We start from the raw sequence: 25282 nt of genomic DNA on the forward strand, positions 1-25282 counted from the left end.
CTTACTTTTCAGGAGGTCATAAATCATCATGAGGAAAATTTATAGCAAACATGAAGAGGTTTTAATGACAGCAAGTTCAATGACTGATGCAATTCTGAGCTGATTTTGTTAAGAACGTATGTGATTTACCCTTTTTTTGCATGCTGCCAAGCTGCAGTTTAAACTGTCCTGTATACCAAAGGTTATGAAGGTCTTAACTCTGCTATCCTCTTGGCTTGTTTAGCGTTCATGCTGTGGTCGCTCCTGATCACAGAGCAACTGAGTGGCAGAATCCCATCACCGTCTATAAATAGATCTGGCCACATGAACTATGTGAGTGTCTGTATGTGTGTTGACAAAATACTGAATTACTCTACAACATATCCAGTAACTTTTATCTGATAATTTCCTGGAAAACATTTTCAGATTACATTAAAAATAGATTGCTGGTTATAATATGCTTAAATGCAAGATTTCCTGAACAAAACTGTAAAAGTAATATTTGTATATTTGTATAAGTGTGATTTAAAAATTCTGCAATAAACATGAACAATTAATGAGAATAAGCAGCTTTCATATATAAATGTAAACCCACATTTGACACTATTAAAATTGCAATAATCATAATTATAATAATAATAGTAATATAGTTTGTATCACTGGCAGTTCTAAGTGCTCATCCGTGGGCGACATATCAAAACATCAACAATGTAAATCTCATGTTTCATATCAGATTGCGTGCTCTGTACTTCCAGTCAGCAGGCTAATTACACAGTAATGAAGCTAGTCAAACAGGACAAACATTCACCTGTAATGCTGTAATCCTGCCTGAACCTTCTTGTCATCCTTCTTTATGATCTTAAACGGGCCCCAGTGGGCCATTAGAGGGCAACTAGGACGACCACAGTCAACTCCCATGAGAGAGTTGGGGGCGGAGAGGGGGGCGGCGGGCTCAGGCCATGAAGTAGCTTTGTGTTTAAATGTGTTGGAGAGCTTGGAAATGCTTATGTTTATTTGAAAATCTCAGCAGCTCTGCAGGGAATGTCAGTGCTGCTACCATATAATGCATAACAGTCACAGGAGGTGACTTGTTGATGGTAGATCAACACAACATGCTCAGCAGAAACTCACTTCAATCACTTAATCCATCTATGATGGAAGCAGGTATTTTATGTTCATGGTGTGAGGACTGTGATTTCTTCATCAATCATTGCAATAACAGCAGTATCTTGTTCACGCTGTCTGTGACTCAGTTATTACCCATTAATGTTACCAGTTAGAGATTACTGGAATTTATTATGTTTAATTTAAAAGGATGTTCTAATTTTATTCTACCTTAGCTTGATGTCTGGGCCACCTGACAATTCAGAAGTTGTTCCCACTATAATTCATCGCATTTATTGCATACTTCAACTACTTTTGAAGAAAAAGGGGCAAACATTTTTTACTTGGATATATAGGTACTAAGTTCTGGTCAAAGCAAGAATTTTGTTTTTGTTTTGGGGAATTATAATAATATTAAATATTAATATTAAATTATGTTTGTGACATTTCAAAAGCAAATCATGAAAAAAAAGAAATTGAATAAATGATGATGAAAACAGTAATTATTTTCATCATCTTTGCCAGGTGGCACAAGTAGGAGAAGTTTAAGGCAATAATATCAAAAAGTTTGAAGAAAAATTACTGTTGAAAATGTTTAAAGCTAGCAAAGAAGTCATGAAACCAATACAATGATCTAAAATCTGCCAGCAGTGGGTGCTTCATTGTGTACAAACTGTTACCTGCAGACTGATTCTAATCATAAGAGTCAAAACTGCTCTGTTACCAGTTATTGTTCCAATGTCTCTCTTCAGAAATACAACCAACAGCTTTCAAAATAATATATTAAGACACAACCCTTAGGATAAAAGCTTTAATGTATTGTGTTGGATTGAGACTGCTGACCAATGAGAACTGACAACGTCACAGCGCAAAAGGACGCGTCGCTTCCAAACAGAGTGAAGCTGCTGTGAAGGTGAACACCTGTGCGTCTCCGCTGCCGATTGAGTTGTCAGACCGTAACGGTGCGTTCAAGGACAGCTTAGAAAGAAGACACTCCTGCACTGACACCATAACAACACCGTCACCCACGAGTCGGCCTGATACTTGATGTTTTGGGCGAGAGCGGGGCAGGTGCACGACACCATCGCCACTACGCAAATAAAAATAAGTAAAAACTAATAATTAAAAAAAATAAAAAATAAATTCTAACCCTTTATGGTCAAATTTATGGTCTCCGAATAATAATTCATTATTATCCATCTGCATTGGTGTTTTTATTATTTTGCATTCTGCCCACGCATCGTTTAAAACAGCCAACGAAGATATTTTCCTTTCTGACCAGAAGCTATTAGTATGGCTGTGGGTGGCAGAAAACTGAATCTATAAAAGGTGCCACACATGATCCACTTAATTTGGTATCACACCGACGTAACGTGGAGCCTCATCAACACGTGCCTTCATCAGGCTTTTCAGTCAGCCGCACAGTGTGTTTTACAGTGGAAACAGTCCAGTTAAGAATGGAAACAAACACACCCACAGCGCCCCGAGCAGCCTTCTCCTGTATCATGTTATACTGAGAGGCGTTTACAGCTGTTTTGTTTCCTAATACAGGACGACATGCTGCGCTGTAAGAGCTGCCTCTTTACGACAACATTAAAGCCTCCACGGCCTTTGCAAATAGAAATTATTACTATTTTAATTTCTTCAAGGGACAGATTTACCTCAGTTATCGACAGTGACCTTGAAAACATCAGAATGGGTTTAACGTGTCTGTTTGGTTCTGTGTTTATAGTGTTTATAGTGACATTAAACTAAGTTGTTATTTTTATCAACAATAAAAAGATATTTTATAACATTTCTGTGGATTAGTGGGGTGGGCATAAATCGTTTTCAAATTATTAGTTTGATAGTTAACAAAATTAACTTAACGATAATAATTTTTTATTTTAAAAATATTTTAATTAGAATGCAATAAAGAAACAAACGTGTCTATGGAACCTGTGCATGTTAAACGTGAATATCTACTTCAACTTCAAAATTAGTTTTTCCTGTAAATGTTTATTATTTAATTCTGGAATGAGCAAAATGTGCTTTACTCCATAATTAACAGCGTTGTCGAAATCGAAAGAAGTGCATTCATATTTATCCTTTGATTCGAGCCTTTTTTTTATTCCTTTTGTGAAACACCTGAGTTGCAGCGGTGAAGATGCACGGCCTCTTGCAAGGGGAGAAAAGACTGTCGGTAACGCGTTACAGCACTGTAACAAATTACATTGTCGCTATTATTTTTTGCAGTTGTTGCATTTGTCATCGCCTTCTTTGAGTCTCCAGTGGAGCCTGAATTGCATCCCCTGATATTCGCCCTGGACCGCAGTGAATTAATTTGGTGATTAATGACAGAAAGGTTGGCCTTTACCGGGAGGGAGTTCTCACACTGCTTTGAATTTATCGAGTTAATGGGTGACACAAACACGCTTGGCCCTTCTGATAGTAGATCTGTGATTCCTAAAGATAAGAAAAAAAAAACCCAAATGTGATGCAGTACTACCATTCAATAAACAGCTCCTCACAAAAAGAAGCTTCTTAAATGATTTTTTTAAAGCATTTAACGCGCAATATTTTGGAGAGCGATAACCTAGGAGGCAAAAATCGAAGCGAATCATCCAATTAAATCCCTCAAGAGCTGATGATTGATGGTGTCAGCTGTTCTGCTTCTAATTAACGTTTAAATTAAGCCAGAGGAGGGGAATATGTTTCGGACCAACTTCACTTGAGAACTGAAAGCCAACTGAACCAATAGTAGAAAGGTCTCAGGGTTATTTAGGCTTAAACCCAATTTAAGGTTAATCATGTACAGAAGTCCGGATCTGAGCGGAGCTCAGAGGAGGTCCATCTATGTGAAGAGCATATAACTACACCTCAAGTAGAGGATTTTTTTGCCCCTTTTATAACTATGTTTGATAGATGATATGACTAATAAATATGATACAATGCCCAGATGTTTTTAAATGATTTTGAATATTAAAAATGTAAAGAGAGTTTTGCTAAGACAAAACATATATTTAAAAGTACTCGCCCATGTCTATAAAATCAAACCTTTTTTCTTTTTCTTTTTTGCACAGCAAAATAAAACAAGATTAGCTTCTAACTTCCTTAAATTTCAACCTAATTTTGAATTCAAGTCTGAAGTGTCAGGTTAAATCGCCTTCTTTGTGATATTAATATATTTTCAGGTACCAGCACTTTCTCCAAAACCGTGCACATTTCTGTCCAAATTCCCTAACTGAATTTATCCCCACCAACTCCTGCTCGTTATGGAGAAATATGTATTCAAAGCAGTCACAAAGGGTGGACCTCCAAGGCAGATAATAGAATTTCCTGCTGTTTTATAGCTCTGTCCCTAAACCAATGTCACCATATGCTCCTGTTGGCACAAGATTCTCCGCAGTGGCTTCCTGGGCGGCAGGTTTTACCCAGTGGGGTCACAAAAAATATGACTGTATTGTAAAAATGTTTCTCCAGCGTTTGTAATATTCAGCCCCCGGCCGCTTTCAGCAGGTGGTACTCGAATTCTAATACAACTGCTAAAATATGGTCTGCATTGTTTATTTATCATGAGAAGCGTTTGTTGCGTTTTGCATAAAGAAATGCCCATTAAAGTTGCGCTTGATTCAAGGTGGTATAGTTTTAATGTAAGATACACAATTCTGTATCTTAATATCTGAAAAATGCTAATTTAATTCAGCCGACAAGTCTCATGTAATTCATCTAAACGAATATATCATCCAAATCGTGACAAAGACCACCGAACCTTAAATAAAACAAGGTGTGTCCCTCTGATCAGACGTACCTGCTGCTCTCCCATGCGTCCCACGCGTCCCACGCGTCCTCCTTTCTCTCTCTTTTCTCTCTTTACATCCTAAGCCTCCTTCAGTGAAATTCACATTCTCCGTCCTCAGACTCTGAGCCACAGCACGGCGTCACCTTTATTATTCGCTTGTTTCACGGTACAGCATTAAATTACACTGGAACTCGGGGTTTTACCTGCAGGGAAATACCGGAGCACGTGTGGCATTACCAAAGAGAAACAAAAGAACTTAATCGACAAAACCGAATAAACAACTGAGTCCAGAAATGAAGCTGACTTTCTCTATTCTTTCATCCTCGAATCTGTCCACAAAATGAAAAGATTTTGTAGCAGACGTGTTTTCCACAGAGACTTCAGCACATTACTATTTTTAAATTTATTTTTAAAATATAATGACAATATTTACTCTCAGATTCCTTATTTCCTGTCGTTAAAAATAATGAATAAAATAAAAATCCAAAAAATATTCTATCGTGGTTCTGTTGCATTTTAATATATCCCATAACCGAGTCCCTCAATGTGCTCATTGTGTCTATTTTTAACTCAAATTTCAGTCCAACAAGGCGTCTGTATAACACATTACGCAAAACGTTATATGCGTAATTACGCACAAAAGTGACAGAACGACTAAATTCACATGACGGCAAGAGATTGTTGCTGGTTCTTTCTTCCTCCAGACTTTTCAATAATGCAGAAATGCTGGTGGCTCTATTCTAATGGCTATTAACTCTCCCTTTTTTAGGAGAATACTCCAGCAGAGGGAAACAGATGCATAAACATTTCAGGGCATCTTTCTCCTCGGCAGCAACAGACTCCTCCTATTCCCCACGTCCAATTAGTTATTATGGTCCGGCCCTTTAAGACGCAGCAGCGGGTCAGCAAGTAGTGTAGTGTTTCTCTAATTGAACTTCGCCCAATCAACAATAACTCGTTAGCAGTCGCTTTCTTTTTCTCTCTGCCTGTGAAAGCTTTCTTGCCTTGCAGGGTTTCACCCCCTCCAGCCGGTTACTTCCAAAAGATCTACATGGAACTTGGCAGAGGAACTGGGACTCTGAAGGGAATATAGTCCGGCTGCCTTTACAACTACGCCCGAAGCATGGTTATTTTGGAGGAAGGCTCTTACACGAGCTAAGTTGCAGCATTCGTTTCAAAATATTGTGGAGGTCTACGAGAGCACCAGAGTTAAACTTGTGGACGCTTAAATCTGCCATTTGAATGAAATAATCAACTTTCCTGAAAGCAGCACTTCTTCGGGACTGCGATGACCTCCAGTAAAGACATGAAAGCAGGTTCTGTGTTGCAGTCCGGCGGCGAGGAGAGGAGGCGGGCTCCCTTGGACCAGCTGCCGCCGCCGGCCAACTCCAACAAACCGTTAACGCCTTTCAGTATTGAGGATATCCTTAACAAACCCTCCGTGAAGAAGTCGGTCGCAAGTATTTGTCCGCCCAGAGTGCTTGAGAAAGTGACGGGCTCCAACTCAGCGAGGAACGGGATCACCACTCCGTCCTCGCCGCTGTGCGCGCTGGAGGAGCTGGCCAGCAAAACGTTTAAGGGTCTGGAAGTCAGCGTTATCCAGGCAGCGGAAGGTAAAAACTTTCTTGACCCAATTTTGAATTTTCGGGAAGGCAGGATAAGCATTCAAACTAGTTTTTAAGGGGAACAAGTACAGTAAATGCGGGATTCAGAAGTAAGGTCACTGCTAGCTGGGTTTGTTTTGACTTTTTAATACAGACATGCTAGGACAGCTGTATGGGAATGCGTGTAGAATTCAAGATAAGGAAGAGGACACGGAACATTTAGGCATGCAAATATGCGTGCATATCATACATAAACTGATGTAAGTGGGTAATCTTTTGAATATGCTCGTGTCTGTTGTCAAAACATCAAATAGCCACTATGGCCTGCTGCATGCAGCGCTGCGTTGGATTAAATAAACAGATTTTTTTTTTCTTTTTACAACTGACGCTATTTTACATCCTGATTCCTGATGTAGGCCTGCAGTAGAAATATGTAAGCATAGCCATTCTTAGTCAACTCCCTTATTTTTTGCTTGGCTAATGATATGGTGGGAATTGAAAGGTTAATTTCCAGTGCAAATTTACTTCTTTTTTATTTACACAGTATTTAAACCACTCCAAAATGATCGCATCAGTGGTTACCTTGACTCTGCAGGGTAAAATTTAAATGTCGTCATTAGAAATTAAGTGTGATAAATAGTTTGATACAAGGAAAATGTCAAAAGCAAGCCCGCAGAGCATGGTCAGGCCTGTTCTGCACTGCCCTCTGTTGCTGTTGGAGTTTGAGGGTAAGTGACTCTTGCGGCTATTTCATCCTTCTTGTTTTTCTTCTCCCACTCATCCAAGGTCGTGAGCATGTAAATGCTTTTGGACAGAGGCAGACGTCTAAGAAGAGGAGAAAGTCGCGGACAGCCTTCACGAACCACCAGATTTACGAATTGGAGAAGAGGTTTTTGTACCAGAAGTACCTTTCTCCGGCCGACCGTGACCAAATCGCGCAGCAGTTGGGACTCTCCAACGCGCAGGTCATCACCTGGTTTCAGAATCGCAGAGCTAAACTCAAGAGGGATCTGGAGGAGATGAAAGCAGATGTCGAGTCGCTCAAGAAAATCACCCCACAGACCCTGCAGAAGCTTGTCACCATGGACAACATTGAGGACCCCCAGAGTGGGGGCCCCGGGGCCAGATCGCCCAGTTGCTCCCCGACTTCTCAAGGACAACGGGCCTTCCCACAGTCCCCCTCCTCGTCAAGAGACCAAACCACGGATGAATTCTCGGAGGATGACGAGGAAATCGAGGTGGACGATTGACAGTCAGGGGGGTCTGTGATTCATAAGCAGCAACAACAACAAAATATCAAAAGGGGACATTTTTCTTGCCAAACTTTTGCACGGATGATAGACAAGAGGAGAATACACACATATATAAACATTTCGGGAAAGTTTTTCCTCCCCCATTTTTCTTTTCGTCTTCATGTTAATTTATTATTGGAACTTGTAAAGCCTTCCGGGTCTGTCATTTAAGGTTCACCACAAAGAAATCTGAGGAATCCCTGCTATTCTTTCAGACAGACCAAATTGTTATGGTACAGGAAGACTGATAATTGTATAGACTAAACATTTAAGTATACATTTTATTATTTAGTGATTCAAGGGGGTGGAAAAGTTGTGCAATTATTTTTGCCATTTATTCGCCTTTTTTAATCAAATTAATCGGACGTGACAAATATTTAAATCACACCCCCTATGATTTTTTAAGCAAATAAACCCCAACTTGTAGGTTCATCCTACCTTAAGAATAGACTTATTTTTTTGTCCTGAGAGAAAGGTGTGTCTGCAAGCTTGGAGGCCTATTCGCAGCGCAAAGAAGGCGTCCATCGCTATCGACTGCAAACTTTTACACGCTCTGAATTCTGTATATAGATCAAACATCCTATGCGATAATTTTATTGTAACATTCTATTTAATCAGCATCTATGTAAATAAAGGTTATATGGTATTTCAAGAAGCTTTCGGCGCTGTTGGATGTGTGATTGTGCACATGAGCCCAAATTTAAAAAATAAACCAGAGAGTTAACTGAAATAAACGGGGTTTGATTTTACATTTTAGAGGGAGGAAAATGGGCCATAATCCCTGTTTTCTATAAAGAAATCTTCTATCATAAAGACGCACTAAATAGAATTCAAACGACCTCTGGATTTGCTTTGAGAGTTTAAGAAGACACATAAAACATTCACCCTAAAATTTGCTTCGCTTAGTAAAAACGGGACTTTCTGAATAATTGACCTCTGCTTTCAAGCCTGAAGTGCCATGACTTCAATTAGCAGCCGTCCACCGCCTTTATTCCCATTCTCTCCACCGGCTTTGAATACATCTTGTCGCAAGAAGGTCCCGGTCTGGCTGCGGTGTTAAGAAAAGCTTGCCTCCACCCCTGCGCCATATGTTTTCTTCCTCCTTCTATGAATCGTCTTTAACACAACTAGTGGACATGATTGATTAGGTTAACCCGCCTTTGCCTTGCATAAAACAGCTTCCACCGAGCCGTGGGCAATAATGGCACGCATCTGCCACTCTTGACTCGGGTTTGTTTGGAAAAAAGGAGAAGAAGGCACCAATGAATGGCAAATGGGTTAGTGTGAGGATCCTAATGAATAAACCTCAATGGGAGGCAGTGGAAATGCGACGTGCTGCTGCTGCTGCCAGCCGACCATTTGCAACAGTTTTGTAGCCACACCAAAAGTTTGGTGAATGTGCGTTAGTGAGGGAGGGGATGTGGCTGCTGTTGTAGTTTATATAATGACAGAACGTAATTTATCTTAAACTGAGTTTTCCTTAAGCTTATGTTCAACATAAAAACCGTCCTGCAGGATTTTTAAAATCGCTTTTCCGCGCTTCCCTTTAAAATATTTTCGAGTTATTTTTTTTTTCAATTTAGAAACCTAATCAGATAAGCGTATTCAAATGTATGATTTTTAACCGAAATTAAATTTAAAATGCTCTTAATATTTCAGAAGAAAAAAATCGGATAATTCGCATTCAGTTTGTCGAACATGAAATAAGGAAAATAAAAATGAATTTACCAACATTTCAAATTAAATTTGAAAGAATAAAACATTTTACAAAATAAACTTAAAAGGTATCACATCGTTTATTTATTTATTTATTTTATTGCTAAGAAGAACAGACTGAAAAATGTTTTCTTATTTGAGACAATTGTCTTTTATTTTTAATTGTCCGTTATTAGAAAAACTCACTTCAATCAAAAAAAGGTGAAACTGAGGGAAAACTAAAGGGCTTGTTAGGACCGAGTTTTTTCTTCTCTTCTTTTGGGCGGGCAGATAAACACAGCAGACTGGCAAACACAATAGAAGTAATCGGCTGGAATCGTGGAGGTTGAAAAGTCAAGTAGGCCTTTTATTATAAAGACACTCTGGACTGGCAGCAGGAACAACGCAGGGGATGGAGCCTTAAATAAAAGTCAGTGTAAAATGGATAAAGCTCCCAATAGGATTAACCTCCTGATAAAGCTACAACATTCTCTTTATAAATAACACCCATTTTTGAAAACTTCAATTCATTGTGATTTTTACTGAGCTTATAACAACCGCTTTAATTATTAATCAGATAAATCTCTACAATCCTTTATTTTTTTTGTTACAAAGTATCAATTTCATTAATTAAAACTTGGTTTAGAAATAATAATTAACATGTTTAATTGAATTGCTGTATGAATAGCTGTTTTTCTTTGTATGATAACGTGCACCATCTATTTGACTCTTTTCTTCAAAATGACTTTAAAACACAGATGGTCCTGTGCATCAAGAGACAGCAGGCACTTGGCTTTCAAAGTCACTGGGTCACGTTTAGATGCACATTTATAATTTAGTATAAAGAGGACCAAAAAAACCCAGAGACAACCTGTAATGTGGTTAAAAGCTCCAACAGAGAACTGGAAACATGAATTTTGGCGTGAAGGTCACAGCTTTAGAAGATTATCGTTTTGTTTGCAACATAAGAGTACCCTGAAGAGACATCCTCAAGGGTGGAAAATCACGTGTGTGTGTGTTTGTTGGGGAGGGGGGGATTTTTTTTTTTTTTATAGTAACGTTTAGATGTTATCAAGCTTAATGTAAAAAACATGGAAAATACTTTTTTCCCCTCAAGCTCCACCATGAGAAATTCCAGTGATTCTTTACTCAACAGCTGCCTTACTACAGCTTACTGACCTCCACACTTGGAAAATTGTTCTCCCCTTGATGAAGACGAGGATTTCTTCAATATGAACTCTAAAATTATTTCTAACCTTTGCCCTTTAAGACACGTGAACACTGATGTCTGTCCACATCTAGCACAGAACAAAAATATCCTAGATGTTATCTATGCAATATTACACAACTGTTAAACATTTACTGTTATTTTTTTTCTTAATATAAATGTCCAAACAAGATCTTTAAGAAACCCCATCGAGCAGCCCAGCAAACTGTTGCTTAAATGGTTTGGCAGCAACACCACAGCGTACTTAGAAAGAGTAGAGACAGAAGGCTTGTATGTATTATCAGATCATGTCAGGTTATCAGAGACTTTGCTTTCACTCAGGACAAGATCACACACATCAAAGCTAGTCCGATGACTGAAAAGCACCAAGTGTGCCATCTAGTGCCCATCTGGGAGGATTCGCTTTGCAAGAAGGGCAAAACAGCCACAGAATGTGACAGAGATAAAACTCAGTGCAAAGATAAAACTCCCTCAGTTTTCCCCAAAAGCCACGTGGAAAAATATCCATGTGTTATAGAAAGAAGGGGGGGGGGGGGAAGGAGGTGGTTTTACATTCTGTTATTCCGAAGAGAAAATTCACTGGACTCACTGAACAATATGAAGGTCACCATAAGAAGCGCTGCAGTGACTCTGAAAACAGCAGTTCGATTGAAACGGGGGAGCTTTCTAAAGCACTTATCTCCAGTTTGGGATGTGAACCACAGATTTGTAACAGAGTGTGGGAGCATGGTGCTAGGGGCATTTATCAGGTATGCAGGACCTAATGAAAGCTTTTGCTGGTTTCAGGGATTGTTTGAGACCATATAATCTCAGGATGCGTCGCCACAAATTTCATGATTTTTAAAAATCTGTATATTGCAGGAATCCTAACTTATGAGTTGAAATGTTTAACTGCTAAGAAAAAACAACAACAACAAAAAGTTGTAACTAAGTGACTTTGAGGACAAACACTTTAAGGTTCAGACTTTTTATATTACTGAATTACTTCGTAATTTTCCTGACCTGCATCGTAAATAAAAGCAAACAATTCATGTGGATGACTGGAAAACACACACACACACACACACACACACACAAACAGTTGCATAAGCAGTGAGCTTAAATGTGCATGTAGGGATAATCCTGAGTAATCTACACACTGACATGTTTACAGAGAACTACCATGCAGGGGAGGGATAGTAGTTGTTTCCAAGGCGCTGAATATCGCTCAGATTACAGTAAGGTCAATTATAAAAATGGAAAAGACATGGCATGGCTGTAAATCTAGCCTGAGCAGGCCTGTGAGAGAGGAAACCAAGTGGTCTGTGTCAACACAGAAGCAGCTACATGGCTGAGATAGGAGACGCATATTCACACTTCCTAATATTAGGAGTCACAGGTTTCTGACTCGACAAAAAAACCACTGCTGTGGGGCATGGGCGACTATTAAAAACACGATCTTTGAAACAATCATACACCCAACTTTTCTGTGAGAGGCCCCAGAAAAACTGAAAATGCAAAAACCAGTGCGAAATGTGCTGCGCTCTGCAAACAAACTTAGAAGATGTTTTATTTCAGAGATAAACTACCTGCAGAAGCATGAACAGTTTTCTCATGGAAGATGGGGAAATAGTCCAGATGTGTAAAGCATGGCAGACGTATTCGGGGCTGTATCTGCAGCCAAAACAGATTTTACTTTAATCATGAAAGTGGGGAAAAAGCTAAGGAATCTGATTTTGTCTTTCACATTTGCTCTTTATATCTTCTACACATCATTTATTTTGCTAGTAGTCATTTAAAGTTTAAAACTTAAACTAAAAAAAAAAAAAAAAATCATGAAAAACATCCAATAACTTCATGGCAAAACAAGTAATGATGATATATTTTTAATGTAAACGTAGGAAAATAATTTGTGTTCAATTTTGAAATTAAACGAAACACTGCACTCACAGTGGCAACACATGGCTGCAGTTAAGCTATTTGTTGACAAGTTTTAATAATAAGGCACACAACCCTCCCCCTCCAAAAAAACCCAACCCCCCATAAATAATATGGTTTCACAACTGCAGCCGTAACCTCACTAATGATTATGGATTTGTACGCAGGGAAAAGAAAATCCACTGCTGAGTGGATTTTCTTCATTGCCAACTGGATCATAACTCACACGTACTGAATAACTTATTGCAGCTTTTATCAAGATATTAAATAAAACTGCAATGAGCACCAATCTCTTTGTATTCTGTCCACAACCCTCCATTCAGCCTGTCAGGTGATGTGTACAATAAATAATGAATTAGACACCGAGAACCTTTTGCGTATGCAGGCCTTATGCTGATGGAAACATCTACCCAGTCATTAACACAAGCTCATTTTTCCATTTAAAATTTTATTTTCAAAAATACAAAACAAGGAAAATAAGTATATGTACACAAACACTATTAAAATAGAATATGTATTGTACAAAATATGTACAGCTTTTGTCCAACTGAAAAACAAGTCCTATCTGGTTCTTTTGTCCTTGATGGTGTAGTGAAGAACTAATGGCTGGGCCTAAAGGGAAAAGATATTGCAGTATTTAAAGTGAGATATACATAACCATACACATCTTGCACAGATAACGCAAAACCTATCCCACTACTTCCAGACTGTGTTTTATTCAATTGAAACAGATTGTTTTAACAGTTATTTTTCAAGCTATGACTGGAATTTTTTATTATACATCTTAAGATTTTCTCCTTATTTACCAACTGAATTCTAGTACAAAGGAATTGTTCAGGTGTAAAGAAATGTGTGGCATTTATCTGTGCTAGCTGACAGTGGGTGCACCGTACCTTGCCAAACCAGTGTGAGAGCCATAACCGCTTCATGGTCATGTGATCTGGCAGAAACTCGTTATTGAACAGCATCTGGACCTGTAGGGAGGCCATACAAACAGATGTGAAGAAAAACTTGATATAGACTTCTATTACTTCTTTCTTCACTGAAAACATGATTGGGCAGCTTTGTGTTAATGACACTGCTACTGTCATGGACTAAACTACTTTATTCTGAATTTTTAAAATGGAATTTGTCCCCTGAGAGACCTTAATGAAAACAAAAACAACCCAAAAACAAAATAGCACATTTGTTTGACATTAAATTCAATTAATAATGTTGATACTATAATAATACAATAATGTTGCTGCACAATAGCCTGCTTCCTGTAAATTGCCTATAGTTGATATATTGGTTTAATATGATTCGTTTCACAGAAAAAGCACTTTCAAGCTGAAGAGGCACTATGACTGACAAAGTGCACACACAAATCCAGCATTGGCAAATGCCTTTAGTAGTGCAAAGTGTGTCCAGGCTTTATTAAGTCTATACGTGATGGAAAGAATACAAATCTATTTTGATCCTTCTGCAGCACAAATGAGGAAAATACAGCCTGAGAGCTGGAACTGACAGAGCAAGTCAGCTAAGGTCCTAACAGTAAAACACTATATTAATGTTATTATTACTGCATATAATACAGCCCTCTTTTTTTTTCTGTCTGAGAATCTAAAACCTATCTCAGTGAAACACAAGAAAACAAAATGGGCAAGAAAGAACAGACAAAGATAAACACAGAAATGGGTTATGTCATGAATGCGCCACAATGACACCCACAAACAAAACATTCAAGTAAGGACGAGCAGAAACACTAATAGGTGGAGTGGTGATTTATAATGTAAAGATAAAATGATCTTAATGGAAATTAAATTAAGTCTGACTTAACCAGTTTGACACAAATAAAGGTAAACAGTAAGTTCTTTACTTCTTAAACAAGGATGCACCTTTATTGTGTCTGTTGGGTTTACAAAGATGTGACACAGTTTAACACATTTAAACTGAAACATGTGGTATGTCGTTAATTATTAGTAGCGCAAATGCAAACAGGAAAAAAGCCCTTTAAGGTATGTAGTCCTGGGGTGAAATTCTAGCTATTATTAGAGAAATTCACTGAATTTTTTGGTCTGAAATCGACAAACATGTCTAATAAGGATTAAAAATTAATTGTAATTAAGGGCCAGGATAAGTTGACCCTGTAAAAAAAAAAGCATGAGGGATCAAGAGTGGGGTTGGTTAGAGAGATCAATTATTTTACACAGTAATTAAAACAAATAACTTTTTATATCAGGAAAGAACAAAAACGCTGGGAAATAATATTGTAATGTTACAGTTTGATGAGATAAAAGAGTATGGCTGACTTACCTGGTGTTTTTCTACGTTTAATCGATGACAAAGCACTTTCCGTAGGTGCCTCACTTCTGCTCGAACAGAACAGCGAACAAACTTCTGCTGCAGAGATAAAGTCAAACAGTGCACTGTAAAACTTCAGACAAGCAATATAATGAGCCATTAACATGTTCAAACTGAAAATAATTCAAATAAATGATGGCCAGCTGCACATTTATTTTACTGCATAGCCTCCTATAACCCCAGGGGAGATGTTCAGGGACTGTTCTTGTTTATTCTGAAGGTAAATATGTCAAATTTATACCTTTTTCTTAAAAAAAAAAAACTGTAAAACTGATAAACTGGGCTCAGTTAAACTTCTGGACTTTAACACTCACACTTTGTATTGATGGAGGAACTGTTGCAGGGTTGAGTCAAAGTTTTATACCAATAGTTATAAAAAGTATTTATAGATTTGTCTGTAAAGCTAGAAAAGCACGCCTCTGTCTTAACAGTGGTCTTAAATTTTGTCCTTAAAATAATAAAATGTTTATAATATCAACATTTGTACAGTCTCACCCACTCTAACCGTGTTTTGTTACAAAAGCACATTTAAAGTATTAAGGAAATATAAACGAAGATAAATTAGATGGGAGTGAAACACCAGGGTGTGGCATATTCGTGTTACAATTAGATTTACAGTGAAGAAAAATTCTGCTTCCTGCTCGACATTTTCCAGTCCCGACTGACTTATTCGACACTCTTAAGCCACGGTGCTAAACTTACTTATCCCCACGAAAGCAGGGTGAGTTTTACTGTTCTTTTTGTAGAACTCAGAAATTTGCTTTAATTATTTCACGTCTCATTAAAACAAACAACGCAGACTACGACTGCACATGCAGAGTAGTGAGAAAGTGGTCAGGGTGAAGTACAACTGAATATAGTCACTAATTTTTTAAATACTAAAAGTTGAGATGAAACACCTAAACAACAAAGCCCAAATCTGCCTTATTATGAAATTGAACCCATGCAAAATCAAAATTAACTCTCCCAATCAAATTCCTCTTAAGTGGAAGAGTTTAGGAAATGGGCATGGCTTTGGTATCACATGAACGTCTGTGAAACAATGGTGCCCTCTGCTGGAGAAACAAGTCATTGCACTTTTGATGATTTACAGCAGCGGTCCACAACCCCGGGGCCACGAGAGTTGAGGCTTGGCTGTGAAATTTATGGGTTTCGGGGGTTTTATCGGTTTTTGTCATCATTTTTTTATCGTTAACTCGGTTTACCCGGGTCTTTTCCTGTGTGTTATGAATAAATGTTTTTTTTGTACCAGTACTGGTTTTATTTTGTTATATTTATCTGCGACACCTGAAAGGCCGGCCCGTGACATAAACCGATCCATGGCACAAAAAATGTTGGGGACCGATGATGTACAGCATGTTTGGATTAAATGGACCCCCTAATAATCCTTATACCCAACCTGAACTGGACAAGTTCCATTTGACTTTTTACTTATCTGTCCTTCCATAAATTTGTCAATCAAAATTAACCCATTAAACCAAAATATGGAAATGTTTAGTAGGCAACATTTCCACCAATATATTTTTCTTTTTTCCATGTTTCATATTGTCGAAATACTGTGCAATAGACATTTGGCTGCTACATTTCGTTAATGAGTATATTTCATTGCTTATTTATATATTCTGTATTTATATATGTATAATAATAATAATACGTTTTATTTAATAAAGTGCCTTTCAAAACACTCAAGGACACTGTACACAACCAAAAACAACAACAAACATAACAATTATGTATGTATAAATTTAAATATATATGTATATATTTAAAATTCGTTGTTGTAATGTACAGAAGCAAAAGTAGAAAAAAAAAAAACTGTCTGTCCAAATATATATGGACCTGTCTATATACAGTACGCTGAGTACAAGTTTTGGCTTTCCAGCAAAAGGAAATCCCCTGAAACGAAATAAGAACATTTCACCATTTCTGTAAGTGTGGGTTTCAATTTACTGCATAAAATAATAGTTTTTTGCTTGTAAAGTTGAGCATTCCAGGCTTGAGAAACACTGTCCGAAATATATATAGAGCAAAGATCCATTGAAGCCATTCTAGTAGCAGCCTTCATTTTCCATGAATCCAAACGGTTTGGCCCAAAGAATAGATGACATAACGACGGGTAAGTGGTTGTGCACTTAGAGAGCGAAAACTTGACAAGTATACATTAATAGATCTGGTTCCCAAAGCAATTTAAAACAATGTATTAGTTCCAACTATTTAATGATACACTTCTTTGTGATGTTTGAGTTAACACAGCTTGTTTGACATAAGGACCTCAACACTAACCACTGCTAACATTACCCAACAGCTTAAGCCTCCGCTTTCAATACGTGGGCCAAAGATACTACGAAAATCCACTTATTGAGAAAGAAGCAGTTTGGTTGGGAAATAAAGAATGATTATATGCCTCACTGGTGTATTTCTCCCACTTATCCCTGTCTCTCTGTGAGTGTGATGTTTCATCAGCAGCCAGACAAACCAGACCTTCTATGTCCGCACTTGTCACTGTGCCATGTATTTGCTGTACAGTTAAGTGTGGAAATAACTTGTAAAAGCTTCAAAAAAATGTGCCCCGGAGACATGTTTGAAAGAGGCCACTTTAAAAGCAATAATAAACACTTAACAATCTCACAAAGTAAAAAGACTTGCTGATGTACGCTTATGGTACTCTATCAGGGCTTATTAGTGACTTACCTGAAGAGTAAGCTTTGTTTTATCTTTTTTTTCAGCTAGTGATGAACTGAAACACAAGAAATAAAGAGCTTTGAAACATGCATGCTTTGTTAAAACAGGTTTATCTTGAACCTCATAGCTTACAACATGCAGACTAATATAATCACCTTCATATTTACATTCTATCAGCCTTATCTCAAATAAATATTTTATAAAAGTACACACAGATCACTTTAAGATAATCCATTACAGGCAAAAGTACAGCCTACCTTAACCTTTCTAAACACAGTGAAACCTGCTCGTCGTATCTGTAGAAGTGAGCTTTTGAGTGGTCAAAGCTTGTGTAAGGTACTGTAGCATCTGGTACACCATCTAGACAGAAAAAAGACAATCACAGCAAAAATTGGAGTGTTGAAATGTGCTGCAGTAAATGTCTCAGAGTTGATTTTAAGCCTCAAAGTGTGATTTAAACACTTTCTGACTTAAATTGTACTCAATGTTGGAGTTATTTGACAAAATGTATTCAATCATTGTTGATTTAACTCTTAAAAGAGAAAATTCCAAATTCTGAAACTCTGCACAGAGGTTGGTTAAAAATGTTAACTCTGTCATCAGTTAACTTAATAGCTTTAACTCTGTATAGAGTTCATTTTGAACTCAAGTTAAGTCCAGCCCTCCCAGACACCCCCAGTGCGGACATTTTTCTTCATCAGTTGGAGCCTCGTGGAAGAACAGTACTGATTTTGCACCTGCATGCAGTTCTACAGGGTAAGTAGAATTAAGTCAAACTTACAAAGATAGTTAGAAACTGGTGCTATAAAATGTATTTTGTGCATTTAAAAGATTTAAACAAAGAAAATATGCTAGCGATTGGCGCTGGCAATAAAGAGTTAATGCAAACTGTTAACAGCCTCTAACTATCTATCAATGTTACAGATCACATTCAAGCTGTTAGTGATGAAAAAAACCAGAGTAAACTGTTCAGGCTGGCATTAATGCCCCTCTATTGTTCGATGTTTTGTGGAATTTGACATGCAGTTTGACATCAAAAGAACTGCAAAAAAAATAAAGGCAACGTGCTGTTAACAGTATTCATCAATCATGGTGAGATACACTAAAAAGTATAATCAAGCACTTTATATTCAATTGAACAAATTATTTGACATTTTCCTTTTCTTTAGTGTTTCCTGACCTGTCTTCTGCTTCTGAGTTGCCTGACTCCAACTCAAGCTTCAGCTCACGTGCCTCAACTATAATCGTAGATGAGGTCCCATGCAAGAGATGCTGAATTAACAATACTGCTGCAGTATCTGCTAAACAGGTTGCTACAAAGCTTGACACTTGTGCTTTGTTTTTTCCTCTCAAGTTCCTAGAAAGATTCCTTATTGCCAGGTTTTTCCTCAATGTTCATTTTTCTCTTTTTGTTTGTTTTTTTCATTTTTAATAGTTAATTGAAACTGTCTTAGGAAGCAAGTTTGGTGGTGACGAAGTAAATACAGGAATACCAAGCCACAAACACCATGAAGGATGCCACAAGATGACAAATGGTTAACATACTTGTGGCTCACATGATTGATAGTCATGGGTATGTATTCAGTGTATGTTGTGTTCTTTATAGTTGTGCCAAATAAATGCATACTAACTGACTAAATTTAAAAAACTTTAAAATTTCTTGTGTATCTCTAAAAATTGATCTACTTTTTACAACTTTCAACTTTAACTTTCCCTGTTTTCATTGTAAAACAGATCAGTACATTTGATGAAATTGTATTAATTTTGTGTCTTTTCATCTTCAGCCTTTGAACAAGAAATGTCATCGCTGTTGTTGTTGTTACATCTCCTTCCACCACCACCAGGAGGACAAAGGTCCAAAAATCAGCACAAGTGATGCAAGTCAGAGACTTGTAGTCTTTCATAAGGTAATTATATCATGAAATTTCAATAATATGTCTTTGAGCAATCTCTTCTACATTTATTTATTTATTTCTGTATTTGGACGTCATTTCTGTGAATAATTTTCAGTTTCCTTAATGTCAACCCCAGTCATGCTGCAGTCTGGAAGAGCATCTCTGCAATCAACAGGGTTGTCAACTATACCCCCTCGCTGTCAGGCATCAGACGAGCAAGACTGACACCTTCTACATCACAATGGATAAGCATCTCATTCCATGCCAGGCAGCCACTCACTCGGAGCATTTGATGAACTTTTCAAAGCACATTTTGTGTTTAATTTGTCCCAAGACCATGTAAAGCTGGACTTGTTATTTCCAGTGCAGTGGAAGAAGACCTGCCTGTCTTTTGCCAAACAAGTGATTTACTTTTGGTTGAGATGTCATCTTTTTATGGGAAACAAGTTGTTTACAGAGTGTTTTGATAACCATCTATATGCATTCAGAGTTGTACATACTGAGGAGAGATGCATAGTGAAAATGTCAGATCTAAAGTTTTATAAACCTTTTGATATGCAAAGGTCACACAATGTTTCAGATTAGACAGTCTACATTGTACCCTCTTAACAATTTTTAGATGACAAAATAAATGTCCTTTTTGGGAAAATTTATTGTGTGCAATATAATTCTTTCTCAGAATTTAATTTTAACACTTTCCAGTGTAGAAAGCCTGACACTATAGGGAGTGAAGCCAACACTAACCAGAAGGTTAAAAACTGTATCTCAGCAGAGTCACTTATTCAGTCTCTAAAGTGTTACTTTAACTCTGTTTTGAGAGTTAAAACATGAACTCTGGCACAGTGTTAAATATTTTAACTATTTCAAAAATGTTGATTTAACTCTAAAGAGTGTGGAGCTATATAAACCCTGAAAAAGTGTTGAAAATGACTCTGTGGGAGTTCATTTAACACTAGTCTTTTTGCTGTGTGCAGTTTGACTCAGGGCAGACAATCACCACCTCTGTCACTAACTGACTATGGTGCTCAGGACTTGCAAAAAAGCATAACTGCTTGAAATTTGATGATAACCTTGAAAAAGAATTTGCAGCTGTGGCCAGTGTGGCATAAATCTGTCCAGTACATCAGCCAAAAAGTAAGATTTGTGTTATTAAGATAAACATCAGTCTAATAGTCACTCGTTAACTAATTCAAAACCACTGCATTATTTGATAACAGCTTGGTCAATATGGCATGATTTGCATTCAACCAATTAATGCACTGGATTCCAGATAGTGTCTTTTTGTATAATGCAGACAGATGCAAGAATAAAATGAAGACTTACCATCTCCAGCAGGCTGAATGACTCTCTCTAATCCACGTGACTGATAAAATTCCTTTATTCTTTTGTCTTCACCTAAGCAAACACAACGAAGGATTTTACTAAGAAAATCATTCAAATGTGAAAGGCAGCAACTCATAAGAACAGCCTACATCTGTTAAAAACTTCATTCTGTTAAAGGATGCTTTCATTTGGTTATTACTCCAGCATTCACTTGCTTGGCAGGTGCAAAACAAGCACACGTGCCTTGCAAAACTAACCGACTCCAACTATAACTAACAAATAGTAGAGAGCAGTTTTGTTTACATACTTTCTTGTAATCCAGGCACCAGTTTGTAGACAATGTCTTGCATCACTCGATCCAATTTGAGGTTGAGTAACGGCTGTGTTTCATGAATTTTGATGTTGCACATTGGACAATATTTGCTTGTTTGCAAATACTTTACGATACAACTTTTACAGACTGTAGAGGAAAAAAGAAACAGAGATATTTGCTTCACATTATGCTGATAACAGACAGTTTAATAGTGCCTGTGAAACGGCATTAAGGCTGTTGGCAGCAAATGATATTAGAATAAATGATCATTTGGCTCTGTTAACACTCACAGGTGTGTAAACACTCTGTTATTGTTGTGGCATCTATGAAGTAGCCTGCACAAAGGTAGCAGACAATGTGTTCGTTCAGGTCCTTGATCTTCAACTTCACTTCCTCCTGTGGAGACAAAAAGAAAGTGTTTTGACAAGCTGGCTACTTTGTTAGGTGGAACTGCTTGTTTACACAAATATCTAGCAGGTCATATGGCAGCAACACGAAATTTAGGCATGCAGACATGGTCAACAGAGCCTGCTAAATTTAAACCCCAGTATCAGAATGGAGGGGGAAAATGACTTAAAGTGATTTTCAATATGGCATGGTTCTTGGTGCCAAAAAGACTGGACTGAGTATTTTGCTACTCTATTGGGATTTTCACACACAAACATCTCTAGGGTTTATAGACAATGTTCCGAAAAAGAGAAAATGCCTCAGACTGCTTTGACAACGAATCACTCATGAAACCAAGGTATGCAGAAGAGCATCTCTGAACATGTCAAACCTTGAAGCAGATGGGCTACACCAACAGATGGCCACACTGGTGCCACTATTTTCAGCTAAGAGCAGGATATAAAACTGGACGTTGTGTAACTAACACAAAAGCATGGATCCATCCTGCCTTGTATCAATGGTTTAGGCTGGATGTGGTCCAGTAGGAAAAGGCCCTATGTCACAAAGTACAAATCTTTGCTTATTATGTATGTATGAATTGTGTCATTTATGGGAAATATTTAAAGTCAAAATAAAAGTACATAAAACTGTAAAGATTCTTACAAAAACACTGCTTTTATGCATTTATGTCACAACATTGATGTCTAATTTCTTTGAATGTAATGGTTATTGTGATACCCGTAGTAGAATTATACTTACAAAACAGTAAGGGTATAATTCCAGTGAAAACACTGCTGTGAAATATAGCCAAAGTCAAAGGGCACATGGTCAGTGTTTAACAAAACAAATAAACCACTGATTCATTTGAGTTGTTGGTCTGATGAAGGCTGTTTCATAGTTTAGGCACTACATGTACAAAAATCAAAATTATGATTGCCTCTGGATTTAAACTAAGAACATGGAAAAATAGGGAACAGCTTATAAGCCTTGATGAGATGAGAGAAGGACTGCTGGCAAAAGCAAGCAAAAGGCCATAAAAAGAAACTCTGCATTTAAATAACAAGAGCTATGGATGATGGATGGATGAAGGCACTATCAAACTAGAAAGCTTACTTAAAAATCTGAATGAGCTGGGATTTTCACAAGATAAAGGTAACAGACTATTAAGGGCAACTTTGTAGTGCAGTGTATTCCCCTCTTTCTAAAGGAACAACAGAGACCAAATTAAAATGTCCCCTACAGCACAATTCCTGTGGAGTCATAGTATGCGGTCACTGCAGAGGTCGAGCATTCAGACTTGTACTGTTTTTATATCCATGCGCACAATGGGCCTTTGAATGGTGATTCTGCACTTAAGCCCAGTTGATCTACATACAGTTTTTGTGGGTTTTGCTATATTTTTAGCAGACATTTTTTTAAAGTTTCAGTAAATTTAATATTTAAAAAACTTAGAAAGGTGCAGTACTGAAGATTTTCTTTGGAATGGAAAAGGCTCTTTAGTGGGTGCCTTTTTTTTTTTTAAATGTATGAAAACTCGGAGTTTAAAGCTGAATTTAACAAGAACTTTTTTATAACTCATCCCTGTAGACAAGTGTCTGTGTTTTGCTCAAGTAGTCAAACATGAAAACGGGTTTGTCCAGCTCAGAGAGGTGCTGCGCTAAGCTGACCCTGACCTTTGCCCTCTGTGGGAAAGACCCACGAACCGAACAAAAACAAAAGAAAGTTTTCCTACTAGTGGCGCCGGTGAATATTGATACAAAACATGGGTTAAACTGAAACAAAGGGGGACATTTTGATAGAAAAGTGGAATGACGTTTGTCACGTTTTTGCACAGATTTGGTGGAAACTACGGGCAGCATCGCGATGAAACATTGAAAATCGAGTAAAAGCAACGAAGCGTTCTCTTACTAACAACTGCGTGCGATCAAATCAACCACAAACCAACGCCAGTTCGAAACAAGAGAGCCGTTACTTCATTACACAACGAGAAAGAACCCACGGAGTGCAACGATCGTTACCGCCCCACTTCACTCACACAAGGCTTGAATTAAATGTAAAAAAAAAAAAAAAAAAACAACTTGAACTGAGAATAAGTGCTAAATGTGTGCTCTGGAAAAAGCAAAATAACAGTTAGTTGACAAGGTTTCAGCACGCCGCTCTACAAAACAACACGATCGCACTCATGCCCTCTACGCATGCTCAAGCACGTCTCTCCTCGCAGCGCTTCAGCAGCATCGCTCTCCTCTCTCTCCATCAGCGCCGCGGAGGCGACAACGATCTGCCGCTAATACGTGGGATTAAGTCCCCCCTGCTACACTTCGACGCTCGGTACCTTCCCCCCTCTGTGAGGACGAGCTCAAGTAACACCAATACTCACCTCGTTTCGCAGTGGGTCCAGTTTGTAAACGGACTGTAGCTGATTTCGTAGCCGCATCGCTATGGCCATCGGACCTTGCTCCGCCATCTTTGGGACTTATGCTAAGTTCCGGGTAAACCGGAAGTGGCTGTGGTGGTGTTAAGTTGAGGCGGGGAGCTGCGAAATGGAATAGGAGAAAAACGAATTTTAAATAAGGACAATAAAAGAATAATGACTTAAAGAACGAGTGGGAGCAAACGCCGATTTTTTCCCCAATGGAAACATAAAAAACCCACAATTGTTATGAAAAAAATATTATTTAAATAAGGGCGTGAGAGTGTGGGAAAAGGCTTAAAAACTAAAGATAATACTAAATAGATAATAAAATGGTGAAATACGTGGCTTAAAGTAAACTAGTCATCTGTTAGCTAAACTGTCAGAAAGACGTGTACGCTCACTGGCAACTTTATTAAGTACACTTTTTAGTACCAAATTGGACTCCCTTTAACCTTCGGAACGGCCTTAACTCTTTTTGTCAGAGTCGATATGATACTGGAAACAGAGATTAGAGATCTTAGAGACTGTTGTACATACTGACATAATAACATCTGAGAGTTGCCGCAGATTTGTGAGCTGCACATTCTTAGTGTTACTCTCCCATTCCACCTAATTTTATTAGTGCTTTTGGATTAAGATTTAGTAATAGTGGAGTCCATATGGGTACAGTTACAGCAACAGTATTCAGGAAGGCTGGGACATTTATATTGTGTTTAATTGGTATTAAGGAGGTTAAGGTTTGCCTAGAAAATATCCCTCACAGCATTACACCACTACTACCAGCCTGAACCATTGATACAATGGCAGATCAATGCTTTCATGTTGTTTATGCCAAATTCTGACTCTACCATCTCAATTGAGACTTAATTTCTCAGTTGAGTTCAATTCACCTCATCAGGCCAGGCAACATTATTCCATTCCATTATTCTGTTGTCCAGTTTTGGTGAGTCCATGCATATTGTAGCCTCAGTTTCCTGTTCTTAGCTAACAGGGGTGACACCTGGTGTGGTGTTCTGCTGCTGTAGCCTAACTGCTTTAAGTTTTGATGTGCTGTGCATTCAGAGATACATACCTTTGTTGTAGCAAACGGTTATTTGAGTCACTGTTTCCTTCCCATCAACTCAGCATTCTGCCCATTCTCCTTTGGCCTCTGACATTTTCACCCAGAGAATTCCCACTCATTGGATATTTTCTCTTTTTTAGACCATCCATCCATTCGCTTCCACTTATCCTTTTCAGGGTTGCGGGGGACGCTGGAGCCTATCCCAGCTGTCATAGGGCGAGAGGCGGGGTACACCCTGGACAGGTCGCCAGTCTGTCGCAGGG

At 38.1% G+C, this 25282-nt stretch overlaps 2 protein-coding genes across 3 annotated transcripts; one reads left to right on the forward strand and one right to left on the reverse strand.

The window, feature by feature from the left end:
• Nucleotides 1–5558: 5558 nt before the first annotated feature.
• On the forward strand, nt 5559–8415 carry lbx2 (ladybird homeobox 2). The gene is made up of 2 exons (XM_040010473.1): nt 5559–6477; nt 7255–8415. The coding sequence occupies exons 1-2, from the start codon at nt 6153–6155 to the stop codon at nt 7716–7718; spliced, it is 789 nt and encodes a 262-aa protein (XP_039866407.1). The 5' UTR covers nt 5559–6152; the 3' UTR covers nt 7719–8415.
• A 4613-nt stretch (nt 8416–13028) lies between these two features.
• Nucleotides 13029–24062, reverse strand: pcgf1 (polycomb group ring finger 1). Of its 2 annotated transcripts, none has more exons than XM_040010407.1 (9): nt 23921–24062; nt 21447–21552; nt 21151–21303; nt 20844–20915; nt 17883–17985; nt 17635–17680; nt 14896–14979; nt 13494–13574; nt 13029–13212 (listed from the first exon to the last, which is right to left on the reverse strand). In XM_040010407.1, exons 1-9 carry the CDS (start codon nt 24005–24007, stop codon nt 13162–13164), a joined length of 783 nt encoding a protein of 260 aa, XP_039866341.1. In that variant the 5' UTR covers nt 24008–24062; the 3' UTR covers nt 13029–13161. The 2 variants fall into 2 exon arrangements, with proteins under 2 accessions (XP_039866341.1, XP_039866340.1); XM_040010406.1 differs by having other exon boundaries at nt 14896–14982; nt 23921–24060.
• Between the last annotated feature and the right edge of the window lie 1220 nt (nt 24063–25282).

The sequence above is a fragment of the Simochromis diagramma genome, unplaced genomic scaffold (assembly GCF_900408965.1).
Source record: "Simochromis diagramma unplaced genomic scaffold, fSimDia1.1 OVJJ01000585.1, whole genome shotgun sequence".
Lineage (NCBI taxonomy): Eukaryota > Metazoa > Chordata > Actinopteri > Cichliformes > Cichlidae > Simochromis > Simochromis diagramma.

Excerpts from the sequence above, each read along its gene's own strand:
- lbx2 (XM_040010473.1), top strand. The coding sequence starts at position 6,153 with ATGACCTCCAGTAAAGACATGAAAGCAGGTTCTGTGTTGCAGTCCGGC. Across the intron at positions 6,478-7,254 it reads CGTTATCCAGGCAGCGGAAG|GTCGTGAGCATGTAAATGCT; the intron begins GTAAAAACTTTC and ends CACTCATCCAAG.
- pcgf1 (XM_040010406.1), bottom strand. The coding sequence starts at position 24,007 with ATGGCGGAGCAAGGTCCGATGGCCATAGCGATGCGGCTACGAAATCAG. Across the intron at positions 17,986-20,843 it reads CATTCAGCCTGCTGGAGATG|ATGGTGTACCAGATGCTACA; the intron begins GTAAGTCTTCAT and ends TTTTCTGTCTAG. Across the intron at positions 14,983-17,634 it reads AAACAAAGCTTACTCTTCAG|CAGAAGTTTGTTCGCTGTTC; the intron begins GTAAGTCACTAA and ends TTATCTCTGCAG.